Consider the following 21,429-nt stretch of genomic DNA (forward strand, 5'->3'; position numbering starts at 1 on the left):
CCCATCTTGGTAATCCAATTCTTTCCATAGTTTTGCATTTGTACATATCACGGTTGGATTACTTACCCCCTGGAGCACTTTAGGATGTCTTCATGTCCAAAGAATAGGTTTGATAAAGAATGCAGTGTGAAGTCTGGCTGGTGAACCTGAGCTTGTTCTCTTAAAAATGGCTACGCGCCCACCCATCCCAGCCCATCAAAAGTCATTCATGCATGTTGTTTCCAAAGTACAAAGAAGAAAATGATAATCATTTAAAATCCCACCACATAAAAGTGAATACTGTTTCATGTTTTCTTCTGTACTTTCTTCTATGTGTTTTCTTGTTGTTAAGATTATACTATATTTGCGATTCAGTATCATCCTTTTTTTAGCCTAACATTTTATCGTAAACAATTTGCTATATCCTAACGGTTTAAGCTCTCAGGCTGAATGCCTGTGTTCAAATACCGCTTTAACTATTCACTATGTAAATAGCCTTAGACAAGATACTTAACATCTCTGTATCTCTGTTTTCCCCATCTATAAAAGGAGGATGCTAATAGACTTACCTTGTAGGGTGGTCATGAGGATTAAATATATTAATAACTATAAAATACTTAATAGAAAGTTACTTATTTTAAGAGTATTAGTTTTGTTTTTGCTAAAACTCTCCTGAAACTTTATTTTTAATGGATGTACCATGATATATTTTTACTTTTACAAATAATATTTTAGTAGACATTTAAGTAAATCTTTGCCTGCATTTCATATTATAGCCTCTGGACTGAGTCCTAAAAGTAAAATTAATGTGTCAATGGGTATGACTGGTTTAAAATAATTTTTACCAACAAATTGCTTTCCTGAAATTTTCAGTCGCACTGTCTATGAGAACAGCTATTCATTTGCCCCACCTCTTATCAGCACTGGCCATCACCTTTAAATCTTTGTTAGTTTGATAGACAAAATGGATTTATGGGGGGTTTTTTTCTTTAATTACTAACTAGGTTAAGAATGCATTATTAACTGTTTATATGTCCATTTTCGTGAGTTGTCTGTTCTTTCCAGACTAAAGTTTCTGCCCATAGCTTGTCTAAGTGGAGGTGCTTATTTTTAAAGGAAGACAAAATGAAAAATACGCTGTACTACTGTTGTGTGCTTGTCTCGTCCTTGCCCAGGAAGCTGTATAAGCGTTATGCTTTTCTACGTTGTGAAGAAGAAAGGGAGCAGTTTCTTTACCATCTTCTTTCCCTCAATGCTGTGGACTATTTCTGCTTCACCAGTGTGTTCACCACTATCAGTAAGTCTGGAGAAATGACTAAGTGATGAGTTGCTCAGGTGCCTAATGGATCAAGAGTGTCTATGTTTTAAAGTGAGACGTACCAGAGTACAGTGCTAGACGCTGTGAGGCGCCCCGCAGGTCTCCCTTTAGGAATGAAGGTTGTGTCCTAGCCGCTGGGAGTCCTGCCGCCCGACAGCCCTCAGCTGGCAGCTCCGGTGGGGAGTGCTCACCAAAGAAAGCTACCTTCCCAGAGGTCATTCCTCCTACAGGGCCCGCCGGCAGCCTATGACTGATCAGTGGGCTGTCCCAGAACCCATCAGGGGACTAGCTGAGGACTTCCTTGTGACTGCCTCACAGCTCAATTCCCGTAGCCAATCCTGCTTTCTTCTTCACGTGTTGATCCCAGAAGCAACACGCTGCATGCTAATTTCTGACTCAGAGTCTGCTTCCCAGGAAACCCAGTCTACAACAGGAAATGGAATGGATGTGAAAAGGAATGTTTTACTACACCAATATTCCAATATCTTGTCCTAAACACATAAATTCAAAGCCCCTGTACAGGACAGTAATAGATAACTGAGCATCACTAAACTTTGATGATTCAGAAAGACTTCAGGATCTTGCTGGATGTTGTAGGCCTGTAGAGGGAGGAAATGCTGACTACAGATGTGGTTTCAATGAGCGGAATTGTAGCATTTATTCTGTTCACCATTACTAATTCTTATTTGCAGTGGGTCCCCTTCCCTACTTTGGGGAATTTTTACTTGTATCGGTTTGGAGTTCTGTTCAGCTACAAGTATCAGAAACTTGGAAAACAGTTTAAACAAATTGGTAGTTTTCCTTTTCTTACATAACAAGAAGTCTCATGGTCAGCAGGCTGAAGTGCCGTCGTGGACCCAGGCTCTGTGCCTCTCCTCCTAGACAATCCTCAGTACGTGCTAACCAACCTCGTGGTCACAAGATGGCTCTTCTGAGTCCACCTTTCAACAGGAAGAAGGAAGGAATGCTGGGAAGAAGGGTCCGAATCTGTGCTACGGAAACATAATTTTCCAAGAAATCCCACTAAATAGCACTCACATTTCATTGGCCAGAATTGTGTAGGTTTTGGCTTTTCTAGTCTCTGGTAGAGGCAAACAAGGGAAAATGGAGTTGGAATGGCTGTTGGGCCAACGTGTGCTATCTGTCAAGCTGCTATTAGTTTATTAGGTTACTGCAGATATAAGAAGCTAAGATGTTATGAACAGTTTTGAAAGAGAAGAAATAGCAGCAGAGGCAGCTACGGCTCCTAAGGTCCCCCTGTGTCTGCAGAGTCCTCTTCATCTGAGTAACGCTTTCAGTTTGAGGAATCGAGATACTCCATGAAAGAAATATTCTGAGTCTAATAGTATTACTGTTTCTGTACTTTATGAAATTACCGTCGTGCATCTGTGGGCCCTTTGCAGCCACAGAACTGCTGGCCCTAAACTGGCCTTTTTCTGCAGCCTTTCTAATCCTGTCAGTGAAAGAAATGAGAGAAGCCGCTGGCACCTAAAATAGCGTCTTGCGCTAACCTCTTCTGCTTTCAGTTTCAGAAACCATTTGATTCTGGTGATTACTCAACCATGAAAGTATGGCCTTTCCTCTGACATTTTCCTTTCCTTCAGCCAAAATAAAAAGACAGAAAGGGAGGTTATTCACCCAACATTAAAGAAAGTCATTTATGTGAAATTGGGGAAATGAACCATTTATCCCATTCATTTTCCTCAGCTGAACCACGAGCTCGTAATGTGAGGCTGTCTGGGCCCCTTGGCCAGTAAATGCGCTTCATCCTATGTGTAGTTTCTTCAGGGAGGGCTTCTTGTACCTGCCCCCCCCCCACCCCCCATGAATGAATGAATGAACAGAAATCCCAAGAATGCCGACAAAAAACATTGATTCTGCTCTGCTTTAAAAAAAAAAAATGTATGGCTCTGAAGGGTAAAATGTGCTGATGTGTTTGAGCCATCCCCATTTTTTAAAGCAAAATGGAGGGAGTGTGTAGTGTCTAACTTTAGATGTTTCTACATTTGGGCAAAAGACAGTGATAGGACAGTGACATCTAGTGGTGTGCCTTCGAAGCGCCTTCGGCAGGAAAAGGTTTCACACAGATCTCTTTCCCCGTCTCGGTTCTTTCCCTGGGGCTCCTCTTGCACATGAGTCACCTTCATTGCTTTCCAAGTTGTGGTTTATAGACTTTATGTTCTGTCCAGAATGGAAGTGCCATTGTTTGTTGTTCTTGGCTTGTGTATTGAGCTGTAAAATCAGGATGGGAAAGTTTTGAAGTGCGGTGCTTGAAAGCATCGCCCAAGAAAATCAGCAACAGGGGGATGCTATCCAAGAAGTCATCCTCCCCCTTTTTCTTAGGAAACCATACCAGGAACCATGCTCATTTGTACTCGATTTTGGAACGAGATTAAATAAAAACGTTAAAGCAATGAAAATACCATACAGCACAGTCAATGTTCATGTCCTCAGGTATTCTGGTGCTAACGCCTGGGACTGTTTATAAATGCAGTGGTGATATATGCCATGAAACCACCACAGGTATTAGGACTTATGGCTTATAAACTGGACCTCGTCTTTCTCAGCTGGGAGACATTATGATCTCATCTTTTTGTTTAAGTACTTCTTGATAGATCATAAAAAGCAAATTATCTGTGAAAGCCAACAGAGTTCTTAGTATATGTTTGTTTTGTTTTCGGGAGAATTTTATTGTAATTTCTAATTAATGTCGGCATTTCTCTGTCAGTGATTCCCTATAGGTCAGTGATCATCCCCATCAAAAAGCTGAGCAATGCCATCACCACCTCGAACCCTTGGATCTGCGTGTCGGGTGAGCTGGGAGACACGGGAGTAATGCAGATTCCCAAAAATCTCCTCGAAATGACTTTTGAGGTAGGTCCAGCTGATGGCTTTCTTAGCAGAAAGTGTCATACATAGTTCCACACGAGGATTCCAGCTTCACTTTCCCGTTTTCCCTTGACTCAAATCATATAAAGGAATACTCAAGCATGCAGAATCATTTTTGTGATTATATACCTAAAGTTTTCTGAAACGCTTACGCTAGTTTGTTTTCTGTTTTAATTGTTAAGCTCTGTTCTTCTGCTTATAATAGTGCACTTTTCAACTTTGCCAGGTCCTACCCCATGACTCCCAGCGCCTAGCCCAGAACCTGGCGGGTAGGGAACTTTCAAGTAAATGCCTTCCCCACAGTCGTTCTCTTCCTTATTGTAAAATGCTCCCTGCCTGAATCTGGCCAGAAGGACAGGACAGCTGACAGCCATGCTTATGGCTTTTAGACCACAAAGTGACATTTATAAAGTGATTTTGTAAAAATACCTTCCAATCTGTAGCCAGTTTTCAGGTCTAACCGGCGAAGTATTCCCGTATGTTTGAGCCCATGGGCAGGTTGATCCCGGCCTGTAGGAAGAAGACGGATACCCGCTTCTGTTTCAGAAGAGAAGAGCTACCAACTGAGTGTCCTGCTCTCATGTTCCTTCAGGTCTAGGAACAGAACATTCCACTCAGAGTCTTAACACCCCCCAAGAGCCCATTTTGGCGCAGTCTGTCCAGTGGATTCACAGCCATCTGTGTATAAAAGATTAAAACCCTTGCCTTTTCTTTGACTACCAAGTATAGAATATAAATTGCATGATAAGTCCCATCACTGCTGTTTCCAAACTCTCTCACATCTGCCTACTTCGTTCCATCTCTGCTGCCCCAGCTATTCGAGATGCCACCTTCCCTCACCTGCACCACTCTGATGCCCTCTCACTGTGCTGCAGAGAAGTCAGGGCTTTCAGAACTCAGAGCTCTGATGTCCCCAAGCACACATAGTCGGTTGGGATCTGTGATCTTTTATCAGAATTTAAAAGTCAGAATTTAATTGACATTTATTTTTACTATTCCTATTATCATTGCTTCTTTGTACTTGTCCCCAAAGAGCCAGGAAGGACGTTGATAACTATGTTTTTTTTTTTTCTTACAATAGCTTCAAAGACTCCTAATAGGTGAGATTTGAGGTCAGTTCTGCCTTAGTATTTTGTTAGAAACAGAAAAATAGTTGTGTCAGTGATTTTTTATATCTATAGTTGTTTTTCTGACCTCTCTGTAACTGAATCTAAATAATATCCTTTTCCCACTTCCTGAAATAATTCTCAGCCCTCAAGGCACAGATCACTGTCTCTGTGTTGTTTCTGGGGCCCAGTTAGAAATATTCGTTCCTTCCGCGTGTTCTTCTGGCACTTGTTTCCGTCTCTGGTCTAGGACCTTGTGCAGGCCCCCTCATTTGATAGTTAATGTCCGTATGTCTCCTGTCGCAGTAGATGGGATATATCAGAAGTGCCTATCTTTCTCTAGTGCATTGCGGAACACATTGTGGGCTGGGTCCTCTGCAGTCATTAAACTAGATGGAACCAAAGTGCCACTGCTAAAGCTGAGAGGTAGCTGGATGGGACCGGGTGCTGAGTAACCTTTGGTCCTGTGCCTACAGTGCCAGAACCTGGGGAAGCTGACAACTGTTCAGATTGGTCACGATAACTCGGGACTGTTAGCCAAATGGCTAGTGGATTGTGTGATGGTCAGAAATGAAATCACAGGACATACATACAGGTAAGTAAATGTCCTTGGGAGTTCAGAATCTTTTGTTGAGACTCTTAAGAAAAGGTTTAAGAATTGTTTTCTTTCTAAAGCTTTCCCACTGCCTTCTGAATTTTAGTTTCATTATTTGAGTTGTTTTGTTTTTGTTTATGTACTACAAAATTTTATTTGATTACAAAATTGCCCCAAAAAATACTTTAAAAAAAACTGATTGTGTTTGCTGCTAATGCTTAGTCCGCAAATGTTGAAAAAGATTGGTGTAAAAATCTTAAAATAATTTCAATAAGAGGAAAGGATCTTTCGGGCTCTATTAGGTACAGCCGTTAGCCCACTTTGCGAACATTCTCCTCTAACTTAACTCCCACATTAGTTTCTAGCTTGAAAATATTTTTGTCAAAACTAACCACAGAATTTTAATATAGACTAAGTATGAGAAAATATTAAAGAATTATTTTAATTTGGCTGAGTGTGATAATTTATGGCTATATAAGAGACAGCATCTTTCTTTTTCAAAGATTCCCTGTGAGGGGTTTTTAGGAGTAAAATGTCCTGATGTGTGTAACTTACTTTAAATACTTCAACAGAAAATGAAAATGAAGCATATGGCAAAGTGTTATGTCTAGGTGATGAGAATGTGGACATCTATTATACTATTCTACTTTTCTATACATTTGAATGTTTTTTTTTTTTTTAAAGATTTTAGTTTTTTCCTTTTTCTCCGCAAAGCCCCCCCCGGTACATAGTTGTATATTCTTCGTTGTGGGTCCTTTCAGTTGTGGCATGTGGGACGCTGCCTCAGCGTGGTTTGATGAGCAGTGCCATGTCCACGCCCAGGATTCGAACCAATGAAACACTGGGCCGCCTGCAGCAGAGCACGCGGGAACTTAACCACTTGGCCATGGGGCCAGCCCCTTGAATTTTTTTTCCTAAAGATTTTTTTATTTTTCCTTTTTCTCCCCAAAGCCCCCTGGTATGTAGTTGTATATTTTTAGTTGTGGGCCCTTCTAGTTGTGGCATGTGGGACACCGCCTCAGCATGGCTTGATGAGCGGTGCCATGTCTGTGCCCAGGATCCAAACCAGTGAAACCCTGGGCCACCGAAGCAGAGCGCGCGAACCTAACCACTCAGCCACGGGGCCAGCCCTCATTTGAAATTTTTCATCATTAAAAAAACAATTCCACAAACAGTAAATGTTGGGCTTCAGCCATGGTGCCATTTTAAAAATTCTGGTTAAAGCTAGTAAACTATTAGTGATTCAGAAGTTTCTTTCTGTCCTACCAGGTTCCCATGTGGGCGGTGGCTGGGGAAAGGCATTGACGATGGAAGCCTGGAGAGAATTCTCATTGGAGAATTGATGACATCAGTGGCAGACGAGGATCTGGTGAAGCAGTGCCGGACTCCACCCCAGCAGAAGTCTCCCACCACAGCTAGGAGACTCAGCATCACTTCACTGACAGGAAAAACTGCCAGTAAGTAGTTGACTTTTTATTTTTCACTGTGTCTCAAATGGTGCAGGCATCGTATGGCAACTTCACAGAAAACTGTTGCATTAAGGAACCATGGTAAGGAGATTAAAAAGAAGAAAGCTGAGGAAAATTAATTTGGGAGAAGGGACTTTAAAAGGGGGGAGAGGATAAAGGGGGAAAAATAAGGTTACACATTAACAAGTAATTCAAAGCCAGAAGAATTTAGATGTTAAAATCCAATAAAAACTGTATGCTCTGTTTTAATTAAGCCGTGGAAGTATGAGTAAATAATATTTTACCTGAAGGAGGAATAAGGACTTTTATATATTACCATACTCCTGGATAGCCACATCTAGCAATCCAGGGGCCCTTATTCTAAGAGGAATTCTAAAAATTCCTCTCCCCACCTCCCAACTTCCTACAGAAGTGATAAAACAAAATGCTATAAAGGAGTGAGTTCTCTGGATCGGATGCTGTGTTCACGTGCCATTTTTAAGAGCATAATCAACTTTTAATTTATACTAATGTGGGCATCAGTAGGCTGAATAATGTGTCCCAAGGATATCAGATCCTAATCCCTAGAGTCTATAAATGTTACTTTATTTGGAAAAAGGCTATTTGCAAATAAATGTGATTAAGTTAAGGATCTTGAGATGGAGAGAGCATCCTGGATTATCCAGGTGGGCCCTAAACGCACTCACATGTGTTCTTCTAAGAGGGAGGCAGAGGGAGATTAGACACGCAGGGGAGAAGGCAATGTAAAGGTGGAAGAAGGCAGAAGTTGGAGTGATGCGGCCGCCAGAAGCTTGAAAAGGCCAGGAGCAGATCTTTGCAGAAAGCCTCCAGGAGGAGCGCGGCCCTGCCGACACGCTTTCTGCCCCGTGATACTGATTGCTGACTTCTGGCTTCCAGAACTGTGAGAGAATAAATTTCTGTTGTTTCAAGTCACCACATCTGTGATCCTTTACTAGTGGAGTCACAGAAAACTGATACAGAGGCAGTATGACTTAGTGAAAAATGACAGAAGTTTCTCAGTGAAGTGATTGCATTTCAACTATGGACAGTAAGCATGAGTAGAATAACCAATGTACCTAAGAGGTCCCTAGTTTGCTAACAAAACAGTTTCCTTAGACATTGTTAGTCCTTCTCTGTTTGGTAGCACATCTTGATAGATTAACGACTAGAATGATATAGTCTAAAATGCCCCTTTCTCAAATTATTCCCCTGATTCATAATTCCTTTCTGCCCTCAGAAGGAAACTTCACACCACACAGTCACTAGAACAGCTAAAATTAAAAAGACTGATAATACCAAATATTGGTGAGGATGGAGAGCAGTGGAATGCTCATACATTGCTAGTGAGAATGCAAAAGGGGAAAGTTCTGCAGTTTCTTATAAAGATACCCATATACTTACCTACACTTGACCCAGCAGTCCCACTCAGGGATATTGACCCAAGAGAAGTGAGTACGTATGTCTACACTGAGACCTGTACTCAGATGTCCGCAGAAGCTTTATTCACAACAGCCGAAATGGAAGCAACCCCAGTGTCCAGCAGCTGGTGAATGGATGAGCAGAATGTGGTGTATCTGTTCACTGGGATACTATGCAGCAATATATAAAAATGGACAAACTATTGATACACCTAACAACGTAGAAGAATCTCAAAAAGCATTATGCTAAATGAAAGAAACCAGACACAAAGGACTAGATACTGTATGATTCCATTGACAGTACATTCGGTGATAATGACAGAAAGTAGATAAGCTGTTGCCAGGGGTTGAGGGCTGGGAAGGGGACTGACTCTAAAGGGGTCCAGGGGAACCTTTTGGGTTGATGGAAATTTTCTATATTATGACTGTGGTGGTGGTTACATGACTACAGATCGATCAAAGCTCATCAAATTGCACACTTAAAATTGGTAAATGTGTTGTCTGTAATACCTTAATTATGCTGATTTAAAATTAAAAAGTAGATTTCAGCTCAGTCCATCCAAATTATTACAACTTCTGAATCAGTCCAGTTTCATGGGGTGTTGCTGTTTTGAGAGGCCTTTTCCTCCACTTTTGGTCATACTTTCTTTCCTTACTCAATAAGCAGGGAATTTTAAATAAGCTTAAACTCAGAGACGGGTAACTTGGTATTTTTCTCACAGAGTTTGCAAGGTGATAGAGAACTAGAAGTTTTAAATCAGTTTCAAAATACTACTGATCAGTACAGGGTTCTTTTGGAATGAATAAAGCTTTCAAAGTGGATCCTCATGTTTCAAAGAGAAAATAGGGGCCGGCCCCATGGCCGAGTGGTTAAGTTCATGTGCTCCGTTCAGCGGCCCAGGGTTTCGCTGGTTCGGATCCTGGGCACAGACATGGCACCGCTCGTCAGGCCACGCTGAGGCAGCATCCCACATGCCACAACTAGAAGGACCCACAACTAAAATATACAACTATGTACTGGGGGAATTTGGGGAGAAAAAGCAGGGAAAAAACAAAAAAGAAAATTGGCAACAGTTGTTAGCTCAGGTGCCAATCTTTAAAAAAAATACAAGAGAAAATATTGCGAGAAAGGTAAAAGTGAAAAATTACTAGGAGTTGAAAAGGCCACTGTATCATTCCTTCAATCATAAGAGGTTTCCATTTTAATGATTTTTAGGCATTGGTATAGAAAAAACTTACTTGAGTTTTACCTGAAGAATGTTTTATGCAAGAAATCCTCCAACAGTGTGAATTCAGAGATTCTTAAACACTGGAATGTATAGTTTGTCCTTCATAATGTGATACGTAAATTAGATTTAATAGTTAATCACCACTAGCAAATATCAAATATTTAATTTTTCTCTTGTTACCTACCTCTGCCCCGGGAAGAAACCTGTTTACCACCTTTTTGGGTTTGTTTTTTCACCATTCTTGGGATTTGAGAGGCAAAGGCAGTCTAGGCAAAGGCCCATTCGAGCCACCCACCAAGCTGTCCCTCAGGAACAGGACCTGGATGAGCAAGTGCTGGCTGGGAGAATGAAACAGCGCCCAGACAGACTGACTAGCCAGAAAGGATAGCAGTTCTGGGCTTCGGGCAGGGTGCCCCAGTGTACCTACATCTTCCCCTTAATTTAAACACAACAGCAAAAACGCAGATTCCAGGCTAGCCCTTCAGAGCTTCAGGAACCTTCGTCTGTGCCCACTGAGGGACTCAGAGGCAGGTGGGATAAGTGCTACCTGCGGAAGGATGCTGTGGGTCTTCCCACCTCACTCTGCAGATCTTGGAACTTGCTAGCACTTTGTGACGGCACCATGCCAGGTGATATGCACCTAATGTCTCATTCACTTTTCCCAGTGACCCGTGAGGTGTGTATTTTCCCTATTTTAGGCTGAGAAATCTCAAACTCAGAGGAAGTTAGACATTTGACCAAGGTTATAGATTGCAAGTGGTAAGGCTGGGATTTGAATCCAGGGGGTCTCTTGGACTCTTTTCCATTGTGTCAAGATGCCTCCCACTTGGCCAAACTGGCCCGAGGCAAGTTTAATGGAACCCTGACATGCCAGGCTGCTCTGGCGAAGTGTTTCCTGCACAGGTGTACACAGTTGATGTCCCATCGTACTTTGGTTTATTTCCCTTGCATGAGAATTCAGACTTTGTTTATTATTTTTCAGAACCCAGTGCTGGACAGATCCAAGAAGGAATTGGAGAAGCTGTGAACAATATCGTGAAACATTTTCACAAGCCAGAAAAAGAGGTATAATGGGCTATAAAACTTACTACAGTCGGATTTTAAAGCCACTTTTTTACATGATACATAAGGCAATAGAGGGTGCTTTAATTTTCATTTGTGAGTTCTCCAATAGCTGCAAAAACGTGCTTCATAGCGACCCTCAGCCCTTGTTTCTCTAGTGTTTTTCTTAAACGTAGACGCAGCAGATTATTCTTTGGCGCTGTGTGTTGTGCTCCACAGAGAGGAAGCCTCACCCTGCTGCTGTGCGGGGAAAATGGCCTGGTTGCAGCCCTTGAACAAGTCTTCCACCACGGGTTCAAATCCGCCCGCATCTTTCACAAGAACGTCTTCATCTGGGACTTCATAGGTAAATTAAAGTGGATGTATGTTATCATAAGGGCATTGAAATATTTCTTGGAAAACTGAAAGACCCAGGAATTTGAGTGAATAAGAGTTAGTGACAACAGTGTGTTTTTAAAAATAAATATCAAATAAGCACTATCCTTGCTTTTCATTCAATCAACAAATATTTACAGTGTCCACAATACTCCAAACACTGTTCTAGATGCTCAAGATATAATCAGGGTATAAGTAAATAGGGCCAGCCCCGTGGCCAAGTGGTTAAGTTCACGTGCTCTGCTTCGGTAGCCCAGGGTTTCGCTGGTTTGGATCCTGGGTATGGACATGGCACCACTCTTCAGGTCACAGTGAGGCGGCATCCCACATGCCACAACTAGAAGGACCCACAACTAAAATAGACAACTATGTACTGGGGGGCTTTGGGGAGAAAAAGCAGAAAAGAAAAGAATAAAATAAAAAGAAGATTGGCAACAGTTGTTAGCTCAGGTGCCAATCTTTAAAAAAAAAAAAAAAAGATATAAGTAAGCAAAACAGAAAAATTCCTGTGGTGGGCAAACTTACATTCTGGTGGAGACAGGAGGACAAACAATATACAAAAACTTAAGAAATATGCAATTCATCTAGTATATCAGAAGGTGATCATTGATCTGGAAGAGCAGAGAGCAAGGTAAAAGGAAACAGTGGGGAGCACTCTAGATAGGGAGTGGTGTAGGCTTTGTTGACAAGGTGCCATTTGAGCAGACGTTGAGGACGTGAGGAAGGGAGGCATGTGAAGACCTGGGAGAAGGGCAGTCGGGCTGAGAGAACTCCAGGGCGGAGCCCCTAAGCTGGGAGTGTGCTTGGCTTTTCCTAGAAGAGCAGGAGATCAGTGTGACTGGGGCAGAGTGAGGGAGAGAGAGAGGAGGATACTGCGGGAGAGGGATGTTTACTGCCAGAGCTAGCCAGGTTGTGCGGGGCCTTCTGGACCACTGGAAGGCTTGGAGCTAAGGAGTGACATGATATAACTTGTTTTAAAAAGATTACTCTAGCTCCCTGCTGTCCAATATGGTAACCACTAGCCACTTGTGGCTATTTAAATTTGAATTGACTTAATTTAAATTAAATTTAAAATTCACTTCCTTAGTCACACCAGCCCTGCTAGTGGCTACTGAATTAGACCTTGCAGACATAGAACGCTGCCGTCATCACGGAAAGTTCTGTGGGAGTGTGCTGCTCTAGCTTGCTAAGGTTTGTAATCTTTATTTTGGTATGCAGTTCTTCTAGAATTCCAAGTTTCTTTAAAGGGATGATAAATCATTTTGTGTTATGTAAATAAGGCCTAGATGAAGTAGGTGATTTCATCCAACTTAGAATTTTTAGACAAAGAAAGAAAAATTGACAGAGCTGGGCCCCCAGGAGTGCTTTTAAGAAAAATCTTTTGGAATGCCTAGAATCTTACTGCTCCTGCTTCTGATTTGTGTACATATCTCTTCCTCAGATTTACTGAATCAGTTCCATTTCAAAGATTTTTGTTGCAGTGTCAGCCAGCCAGTCAATAACTAGGACAGAGGGTACCATCTCCATGGCTACCATGTCTTTGCTACTTACTTCTAAAAGGTTCCAGTCTTAGAAGTCCATTTTTATTTATTTATTTTGCCAATTTCCATTTCTTTTTGTTGTTGTTATTGTTAAGATTTTATTTTTCCTTTTTCTCCCCAAAGCCCCCCAGTACATAGTTGTGCATTTTTTTTTAGTTGTGGGTCTTTCTAGTTGTGGCATGCGGGACGCCTCCTCAGCGTGGTTTGATGAGCAGTGCCATGTCTGTGCCCAGGATTTGAACTGGCGAAACCCTGGGCCACAGAAGCAGAGCGTATGAAGTTAACCACTCGGCCACAGGCCAGCCCCCAATTTCCATTTCTTGAAGGTATACAGAAGAGAGTAACTTCCTAGCCATCGAGAATGCAGTCTAGATTAGAAAATAAACTCCTGGGAGCATATTGGTCCACCATGAAATGTGGACCTCTACAATTCATTGTGAAACCAATGATAAAGTAATGATTTTGGTTTCAAGACTGGCTGTAATGCAAAGCATCATTAGTGTTTCTAGAATAAACTCTGTGGTTAATCTTTCTGTATATAAAATATTGATGTGTATTGTGATATGATTCTGACTTCCTTCTCCAGAGAGAGCGGTGGCTTATTTTGAAACCACTGACCAGATTCTAGACAGTGAAGATGATGTCCTTATTCAGAAATCATCCTGCAAAACCTTCTGCCACTATGTAAATGCTATTAATACCGCACCCAGGAACATTGGGAAGGACGGCAAATTCCAGATTTTTGTTTGCCTTGGAACACGGTATAAAGCCAGTTCTTGACTTTCCCTGTCTTTGTTATGTGTTGAACAAGAGTCCAGAGTTATATCAGATGGCGCCCCTTCCAAAGCTCTCCCGTGGGTTTCTTTCATTCCAAGTTTTATTATGAGACTCCTGTGTATTGAGTGCTGGCTATGTGTTGGGCACTATGCTGAGTACTTTACACACATTGTCCCATTTAATCCTCCTCTCATGTGATCACCACCGCTACATGAAGTAGCAACCAATATCCCCATCATGTAGATGAGAAAATAGAAAATAGATGAGGCACAGATGAGTTAACAAGCTTCCCCAAGATGACACAGCTAGAAAGAGGCAGAGCCAAGATTCATACCCAGTCTTACTCCAGAGCCCAAGCTCTCAACCATTATGCTGTACTGGCTCCAGAGGTAGGTAGATAGGTAATAGGTATATAGGTAAATGATGAGACACAAACACATATACACATGTATATTTACTGTGTGGCGCTTGTATAGTGTATATGCACACCATGTTGCTGTAAATTTAATAAGACTGTGGAATTCTAACTATATAAATAATTCTTGGTATGTAAAGTCTTCTCTTTAAGACTATTTCCTACCCCTGTATTTTTTGGAAAGTGACACCTAGGAGCTGTACAATCCATTAATTCTAAAACAGCTCTCAGAAACTTAAGACATGAAACACACAGTCCTTTAGACGATTTTTTTAAGTTGTCTGTGCAATATTTTGTTTCCTTCCACACCCTAGATCCCCAACGAGAGATTCGGGCTGGCCTGGTTATGGCTGCCCTTGTCATGAAAGGCACACTGCGGGGTGCTCAGTAAGGATGTCTTAGGTGCTCAGTGACAGATATCTGCTGTCAGAGTTGAATCAGGAAACCCTGAAGACTGAGATTTTGTCCTTCCTTCTGGAACAGCTGGTTTAAGAACTAAGTTCTGTATTTCTTCTTAATAAAAGGGGCCCAATTTCAGCTGTGCTTTTAGAGTTCCTTTTGAACATGATTCTTATCTCCTTTTATCTCTTTACTGTTCTGATTTATTAGGCCAATGCAACCCCTCTTTTGGTTATAAAATCTACTTAATGTTTTGCTTTGATTTTGTTCCTTACCTTGTTATGTTGTATAAGTTTTTAAAAAAATGTTAATCCCTACTATTTAATGTAGTCTTTCTTCCCAGAAGGTCAGTATACTTTGTCATGCCTTGCCGCAGATGTCTCAATGACACCCCTGTAAAAAAGAAATACAAAATCACATTCTGTCTCTTTCTAAAAGTGGTAAAATCAGAATAGAGAATTTCTTTAATGTGCATAAATCCTCACGGCCACTTTGTCCAGACCTACTTTTAGGATCTGATGAGTTTCCCATTAGCTTACACTCTCTCATTACTGTACCTTTTGAACCCGTAAATATCCAGCTTCCTTCCTTTGGTTTCCTCTCTGCTGACCTCAGAGCTTGGCTGGATTTTGCCCCATCCAGCCTCACACCTTCCTGCTGTCGCCGCGTGTGCGCATGGTTGGGCAAAGAAGTGAGCAATGCTCAGCCCCTGTTTCTGTTTGGGTCTGTAGGGATCGCCTCCTCCCACAGTGGATCCCATTGTTAGCGGAGTGTCCCGCCATCACGCGAATGTACGAGGAGAGCGCCCTCCTGCGAGACCGCATGACCGTCAACTCGCTCATCCGCATCCTGCAGACCATCCAGGACTTCACCATAGTCTTAGAAGGATCGCTCATCAAAGGAGTGGATGTGTAACCCAATGGCTAGAAACTCTCAGTCCAGGCCCCTTGCTCCTGAACCGTCCCCAACTCCGGGCACCAATTTGGACTTGTCTGAAGAGGTCGTGAGCCACTGCGGGGGGCGGCGCACCGTACCCCCCCCCCCCCCCCCCCCCACTGAACAATCCTCACGCTACAGACAAGGAAAATGCTGTATTGTAGTTCATTTGAACCAGGAATTTAGTATAAAATAGAGTATTTTCATGTGTTAGATGTGTGTAAATATGCTATCTTCTTTAAGAAATTATATTACTCTAATACAATACTTTTCTTAGATTGAATATTCCTGTGACTTAAACTAAGTAGCTTGAAAGCACTGGGAGTTGGTGGGGAAGAGTGGTGCTAGTCAGGAAGAAGCCAGTAGACCTGTAAATAGAGTGCAAGCCAGTCGGGCTTTTGTTTCCTCCAGGTACCAGGAGGAACCCAGAATGCATTGTTCTGTCGTGTCCATCCATCCTTCCATCCTGGTGTCTGATCCTTTGTATTGTGAATGTAAACAGCTTTACCTACTGTATGAGATAGTCCTCACTGTACCTTTTCAGTTACAAATGGTTTCATACATTTGAATTGAGTCACTTTTCCAGTCTTTGGAAAATTTTTTTCTGTCGGCACAAGATGAAGATATACTTCAAATATTTTAAATACTGGACCCCAGGAGCTTGGCTGAGCTGGAAAGAGAACACACAAAGCCCTGAGAAGTGCGTTAAATTGTGGGATTATAACTTCTTTACACTTTGGAAAGATTAGCCTAGACTAACTTCATTCTTGGCATTTTTATTGTTATTTGAGGTACTTTGGGGAGATGTGAATTTCAAAGAGTTGGCCTCCTGGTCGTAAGAAGTGCGGACAGCAGCTTGATTCCGTACTTTTCACTTGTTCATCTGAACCCTGCGCAGTCCCTCACCTCTTAAGGATAACCACAAGCCCCGTCTTTGTTAGGTTCCAGTCAGCCCTCCCCTCGCCCTGGGCCCATCCCCCTCTCAGGAAATGGAAGGAATGTCTAAGAAGGAGGAGGGCTCTGTGTGGCTTGGAATGTTTTTGTGAAAGTATTTGTTGACCATGATAATGCAAATAACAGAAGGGGAGAGAAAGAATGAACCCTTTCTGGGTGGTTCGGGGCAAGCTTTCTGTTCCTTTGTAAGAGGGGGTAATAATGTAAAACAAGGGGCCCCGAGAAGGTAAAAGCCAGTACAGCACAGGCTGGGAAAATGGAAGCAAAACAAGAGGCGACAGTCTTGAAAGACCAAATGTGGCGAGTGACTTTCCAGCTTGGTGTTTTATAAGGAAGTTGAATAAATGTGGTGTCGGCTCGTTCCTGCAAGTCTTCACCCTCCCGTGGGCCCTGTGACTCTAATTAGGCATTTGCACTTTGCTAGCAGCGAAATTGCCTCAGCAGTGCTAGGCTTGTTCCCCGTTGTGGCTGAGAAGCAAAGCCCGACCTCTCAGGCCCCTTGTACAAGCCGGGGCTCCTGGGCTTTAGCAGTGGTGTCATTGCCCTTATTTCCTGGAGGAAGAACCCGATGGAACCAGTGCCTCCCTCCCTGCATCGATCACAGTATTCAGCCGGGGCAGCCCAGGTGCACCCCCTGTCCACAGGTGACTAAGTACTTGGGGAGGAAAGGGGGAGGCAAAGGCAGCACTGAGAAGCCCATGCAAGGTTTAAGAAGACAGTTCTGGGTGACCTGGGTAGGCCAGACATCGGTCTGCTGAGGGTAAAGTGTGTCCACAGTGGCTGTTCCAGGGACGTGGAAAGTCCCTTACGTGTTTCAGTGATCAGCAAGCGCAGAATGAGCCAATCCAGGGTTTGTTCTTATTACCTGTTCCATAAGGCCACTGTGGACAACCAGAGGGATGACTTGGACAGCATACTAGAGGCGAGTCATCTAGTCCAGCCTTCTCATTTTATAGCTGGGAACGCTTGAGGATCAGAGAGATGAAACACTTAGCCCTGCAGCTGGTCAGTGACAACACAGGGTCAAGAACTCGTGTTTATTATTACACTGGGCTGCGTGAAACGGACCTCCAAGGCATTCATATTGCTAGTTTCTCCACCCTGGGATCTTTATTCATCCACCTATACAGGTAGGAAATAAGGATTAATATTCATTTATAATAATCATTTATAAGGATTAATATTCATTTTAACAAATTGTTCTCAAGAATGATACCAGAACTGACACATCCTCTAGAATGCCAGGCCCTTTAAACGAGTCGCCTTGGGAGCCCATGTCATTATTCCAGAGATGCAGCCAGTGCTCCTGACACATAGGGACCTTCCTGTAAGCTGGGTGAGTGGCCTACAGCCCATCCTTTTGAATATTACCAGTGATAGTAAATCTTGGCCTTTCAGAAGAAATTTAATATTTGGAAACAACAAAAAGTCCTTAGGATCCAAATTGGTGAACAAAAAGGGTGCTTAAGCAGAGCTTGGGGCCGTAAAAGAAACACAGTTCTAAAGAAATGACTTAGTTCTTATGCGGCTGTTATAAACTTGAGAGAGAGCTCTGTGTCTTTGAGCCAATACCAAAATATTTTGAGCAGGACAGTAGCAGACTCTTCAGAATAAATGCACAGTAGCCTTCCAAGCTACTTTTAGAAAGACCTCACCCATAGACTTAGCCTTTCTATTATGTTAATTTTTAAAATTAGTATATTGCTTTATAAGCACCTCAAAGTTAAAGTAATAAAAATCGATTTTGTAATTGACTGTTTTCCTCAAAATAAGTTAAAAGTAATGCCTGGAACCATAATTAGTATTTTCACATAATAATAATAGATTGAGAAGAATTTTTTTAATTAAATTGCCAAAAATATTACCTCTTGAAACATTTATTTTCCAAGTGTTTTCAAATATCCTGAAACTCCTCATCTCAACTTTGTGACACAGTAGCATTAGACCGATGTTGGTATTATGTATAAGACCCTCTTATGTATAATGACCCTGGTTGGGACTCATGAACGCCTTAAAATGACTGAGGCTCAGTGTGGGGTGGTATAGAGTAGGTAGGGTCCTGCGTGGGAAAAAACAGGATACTGAGAACAAAAGTAAGGCCTCCCAACCCTTCCCATCCTCTTTTCCACTGAGGAGTGAGAATTTGATATAAGAAAGCTAAAACTTGCAAAAGTTTGTGATTTCCCTCTAAAATTTATTTCAAGTGTTTCACACATTTTTATACCTTTTGTAACCCTGAGGTATTTACTTTAACGTGGCTTTTTAAAAAATCATTTTAATGAACTTCTGTCATGTTATATGAATGATATAGGGGAAATACTGAATTGCTCATATTTCCTTTTTTTGGCAATAAAGCACTGTTGTATGTAAATGTTAGTGAAAGAGGAGTGGAGACCATACGTAACAGTTTGTAGAATACGTTGACGCCTCTAACATATTCTGAAACATGAGGCAGCAGACGAGGACCTCAGATCCCCAGGGAAATATTTATTTGACAGCATTGGGAGTGTAGCTCTTAATAATGAAATACCTTCTTTATGCTAAGAACTATGATTTTTCAGTAGATTTCCATTTTAAGAACTGTATTTTCTCTGTGAGGTTTACAGAAACTAGTCTATTTCTTTTCACCATGTTGAAAGGACAATCTGAACCTTCGCTCTTTTTGTTTCAGTATTAACGCACCTTCATTGACTGAGAATGGAGTCTTGAGCTCTTCTCTACTCTTATAAACCGAGTCCTATTTCCAAGTCATTTCTGTCTTTTGAAGTCCCTGTTCCTTATATAAGTATTTGTTACCTGACCATTTAGCATAAAAAGAAGACAGAAACGAATAATGAACTACTAGGCCCTGTTTCTGTTACAGTACATGTATAAATCTCTTGAATCAGACTGATTTCCAAGCTTTTTGAGGGGGGTGCTGATGGAGTGTGATCAGCAGAATCCCAGGAGAGCCTTGTCCTCCCAGATATTACTAGAGCTGATCGTCCTTTCAAGGACAAAATAAAGATGGGCTCCAGAAGGGTATCACATTGAGCAATTAATGCCAGAGTGGGAAAAAAATCATCCCCAAATTGCTCCTCGTTTGAAGGAATCCAGGGTATCCCTGGGTCACAGCGGAGGGAATTGTGCTTGATCTAGTCACCTGAATGTATTTGTGTGTGGCTCCAGGCTTTATTCCAAACACCAAATCTGGGTGAGAGTAGAGAGGTATGGTCAGGAGATCCTTTGTCAATCAAATGAGGGTGTGAAACATATAGAAAAAAATCCTCTATATTACACTTGAACCGTGTATAAATATACCCTGTATATCTTTTTTTAAATGAGCATTTCTCCATTTAAATTATATTGTTTTTCTTTGTATTGTTTAACAAAATGCATCAGAACTGGATTTTCTTTTTCTCATCTGAACATAATATAAAATTGAAAGAGTATTGTGATATCAAGCACTTTAACATACATATCAGAGAAACTGACGTGGGTTTTTCAGGTTTTGGAGTACATATAAATATGACTTTTCATGCTTTGTTCTTTACAAATAAAACTGTGGGATTGATACTTTGTTTTGCTTCATTATTTTAGAATCTTAATACTGAATGGTTCAGAGGGCTGGTGACTTCAGGGAGAAGAGAGAAAACCAAAATCATTGTGCAGTTAAAATCCAGCCTGCTGGGCAACTGGGTATTCAGAAGGAGTAAAAAAAAAAGAAAGAAAGAAACTTGAACCCTACCTCACACCATATGAAAAAAAGTTCTTGGCTTAACCTAAATGTAGAAGAATGTAGAAAAATCTAACAAAATTGTCAGAATATAGGATGTATTTATGAACTTGAGAAAGGGAAGTATTTTTTTAAACAAGACACTAAAAAATAACTAGCATTGTAGTCCATAGTAAAAACAGAAGGCAAAGATTCGTTGCTTACCCACTATATGTTAAGCATTGCCTTAAGTTATGGGCATACAGCACTTGAAACACACACACACATCAAATTCCTGCTCTCCTGGAATTTGTATTCTAATGGAGGAGTTACACAACAAACATGATAAGTAATACATATAGTAGTTAGATGATGATAATAAGCAAACAGGAGGGGTTGAAGGTTTGGTTGGGGCTGCTTGGAGATGGACTCCATTGTAAATGGTTCACCAGGGAAGGCCTCACTGAAGTGGGGTTGCCTCTAACTGAGATTGGAAAGGGTGTTGCAACAGTAAGTTTGCGGGAGGAACATCAAGAGCTTACTTTTGGACGTGCATTGGAGTGCCTGTTAGACATCCACATAGAGGTGCTGAGGAGGCTGTTGCACTTGTGGATTGGGAGTCCAGGAGAGAACAATACTGTATTCATCAGAGTCCAATCAAGAGACAGAAATCACACAGCGATTTGAACAGGAGAAGTTTAATGTAAAGAACTACGTATTAGAGTTCTCCAGAGAAACAGAACCAATAGGATGTGTATGTACATACATAGAGAAAGACTTATTTTACGGAATTAGCTCACACAATGGTGGAGGCTTGGTAAATCCAAAATCTACAGGGTAGGCTGGCAAGCTGGAGAGCCAGGGAAGAGTTACACAGTTCATGTCAAAAGGCAGTCTACTGGCAGAATTCCTTCTGGCTCAGAGGAGGTCGGTCTTTGCTCTTTTAAGGCCTTCAATTGATTGAATGAGGCCCACCCACATTATGGAGGGCAGTCTGCTTCACTCTAAAGCCACCAATGTAAATACTAATCTCATCCGAAAAACACCTTCAGAGAAACATCCAGAATAATGTTTGACCAAAGATCTGGGCACCATGGCCCAGCCAAGTTGACACATAAAGTTAACTGTCACAAACTATAACAAGAAATTGGAATAATGGAGGATTTGCTGCTAAGCAATAAAAAAAAACTAAAAAATACAAGAATTGCATATATAGGGAGCAGCCAATAACCCTAGGACTGAGGCAAGGCAAACCTAAAAGAGCCCTCACCCC

General features: G+C 41.7%; 1 protein-coding gene across 7 annotated transcripts in view; it reads left to right on the forward strand.

Annotated features, from left to right (window-relative positions):
• The window catches only part of DENND5B (DENN domain containing 5B), a 178,716-nt gene extending 158,707 nt beyond the window's left edge, over positions 1-20,009 (forward strand). For all 7 annotated transcript variants that reach the window (XM_046685014.1, XM_046685038.1, XM_046685031.1 and 4 more), the window contains 8 exons: positions 1,155-1,276; positions 4,026-4,171; positions 5,769-5,887; positions 7,157-7,344; positions 10,986-11,068; positions 11,285-11,411; positions 13,568-13,742; positions 15,304-20,009. In XM_046685014.1, coding sequence (XP_046540970.1) covers positions 1,155-1,276; positions 4,026-4,171; positions 5,769-5,887; positions 7,157-7,344; positions 10,986-11,068; positions 11,285-11,411; positions 13,568-13,742; positions 15,304-15,487 — 1,144 coding nt within the window. In that variant the 3' untranslated portion in view covers positions 15,488-20,009. The remainder of the gene's footprint in view (positions 1-1,154; positions 1,277-4,025; positions 4,172-5,768; positions 5,888-7,156; positions 7,345-10,985; positions 11,069-11,284; positions 11,412-13,567; positions 13,743-15,303) is intronic.
• Positions 20,010-21,429: the final 1,420 nt, after the last annotated feature.

This window comes from Equus quagga, chromosome 1 (genome assembly GCF_021613505.1).
Source record: "Equus quagga isolate Etosha38 chromosome 1, UCLA_HA_Equagga_1.0, whole genome shotgun sequence".
Taxonomy (NCBI): domain Eukaryota; kingdom Metazoa; phylum Chordata; class Mammalia; order Perissodactyla; family Equidae; genus Equus; species Equus quagga.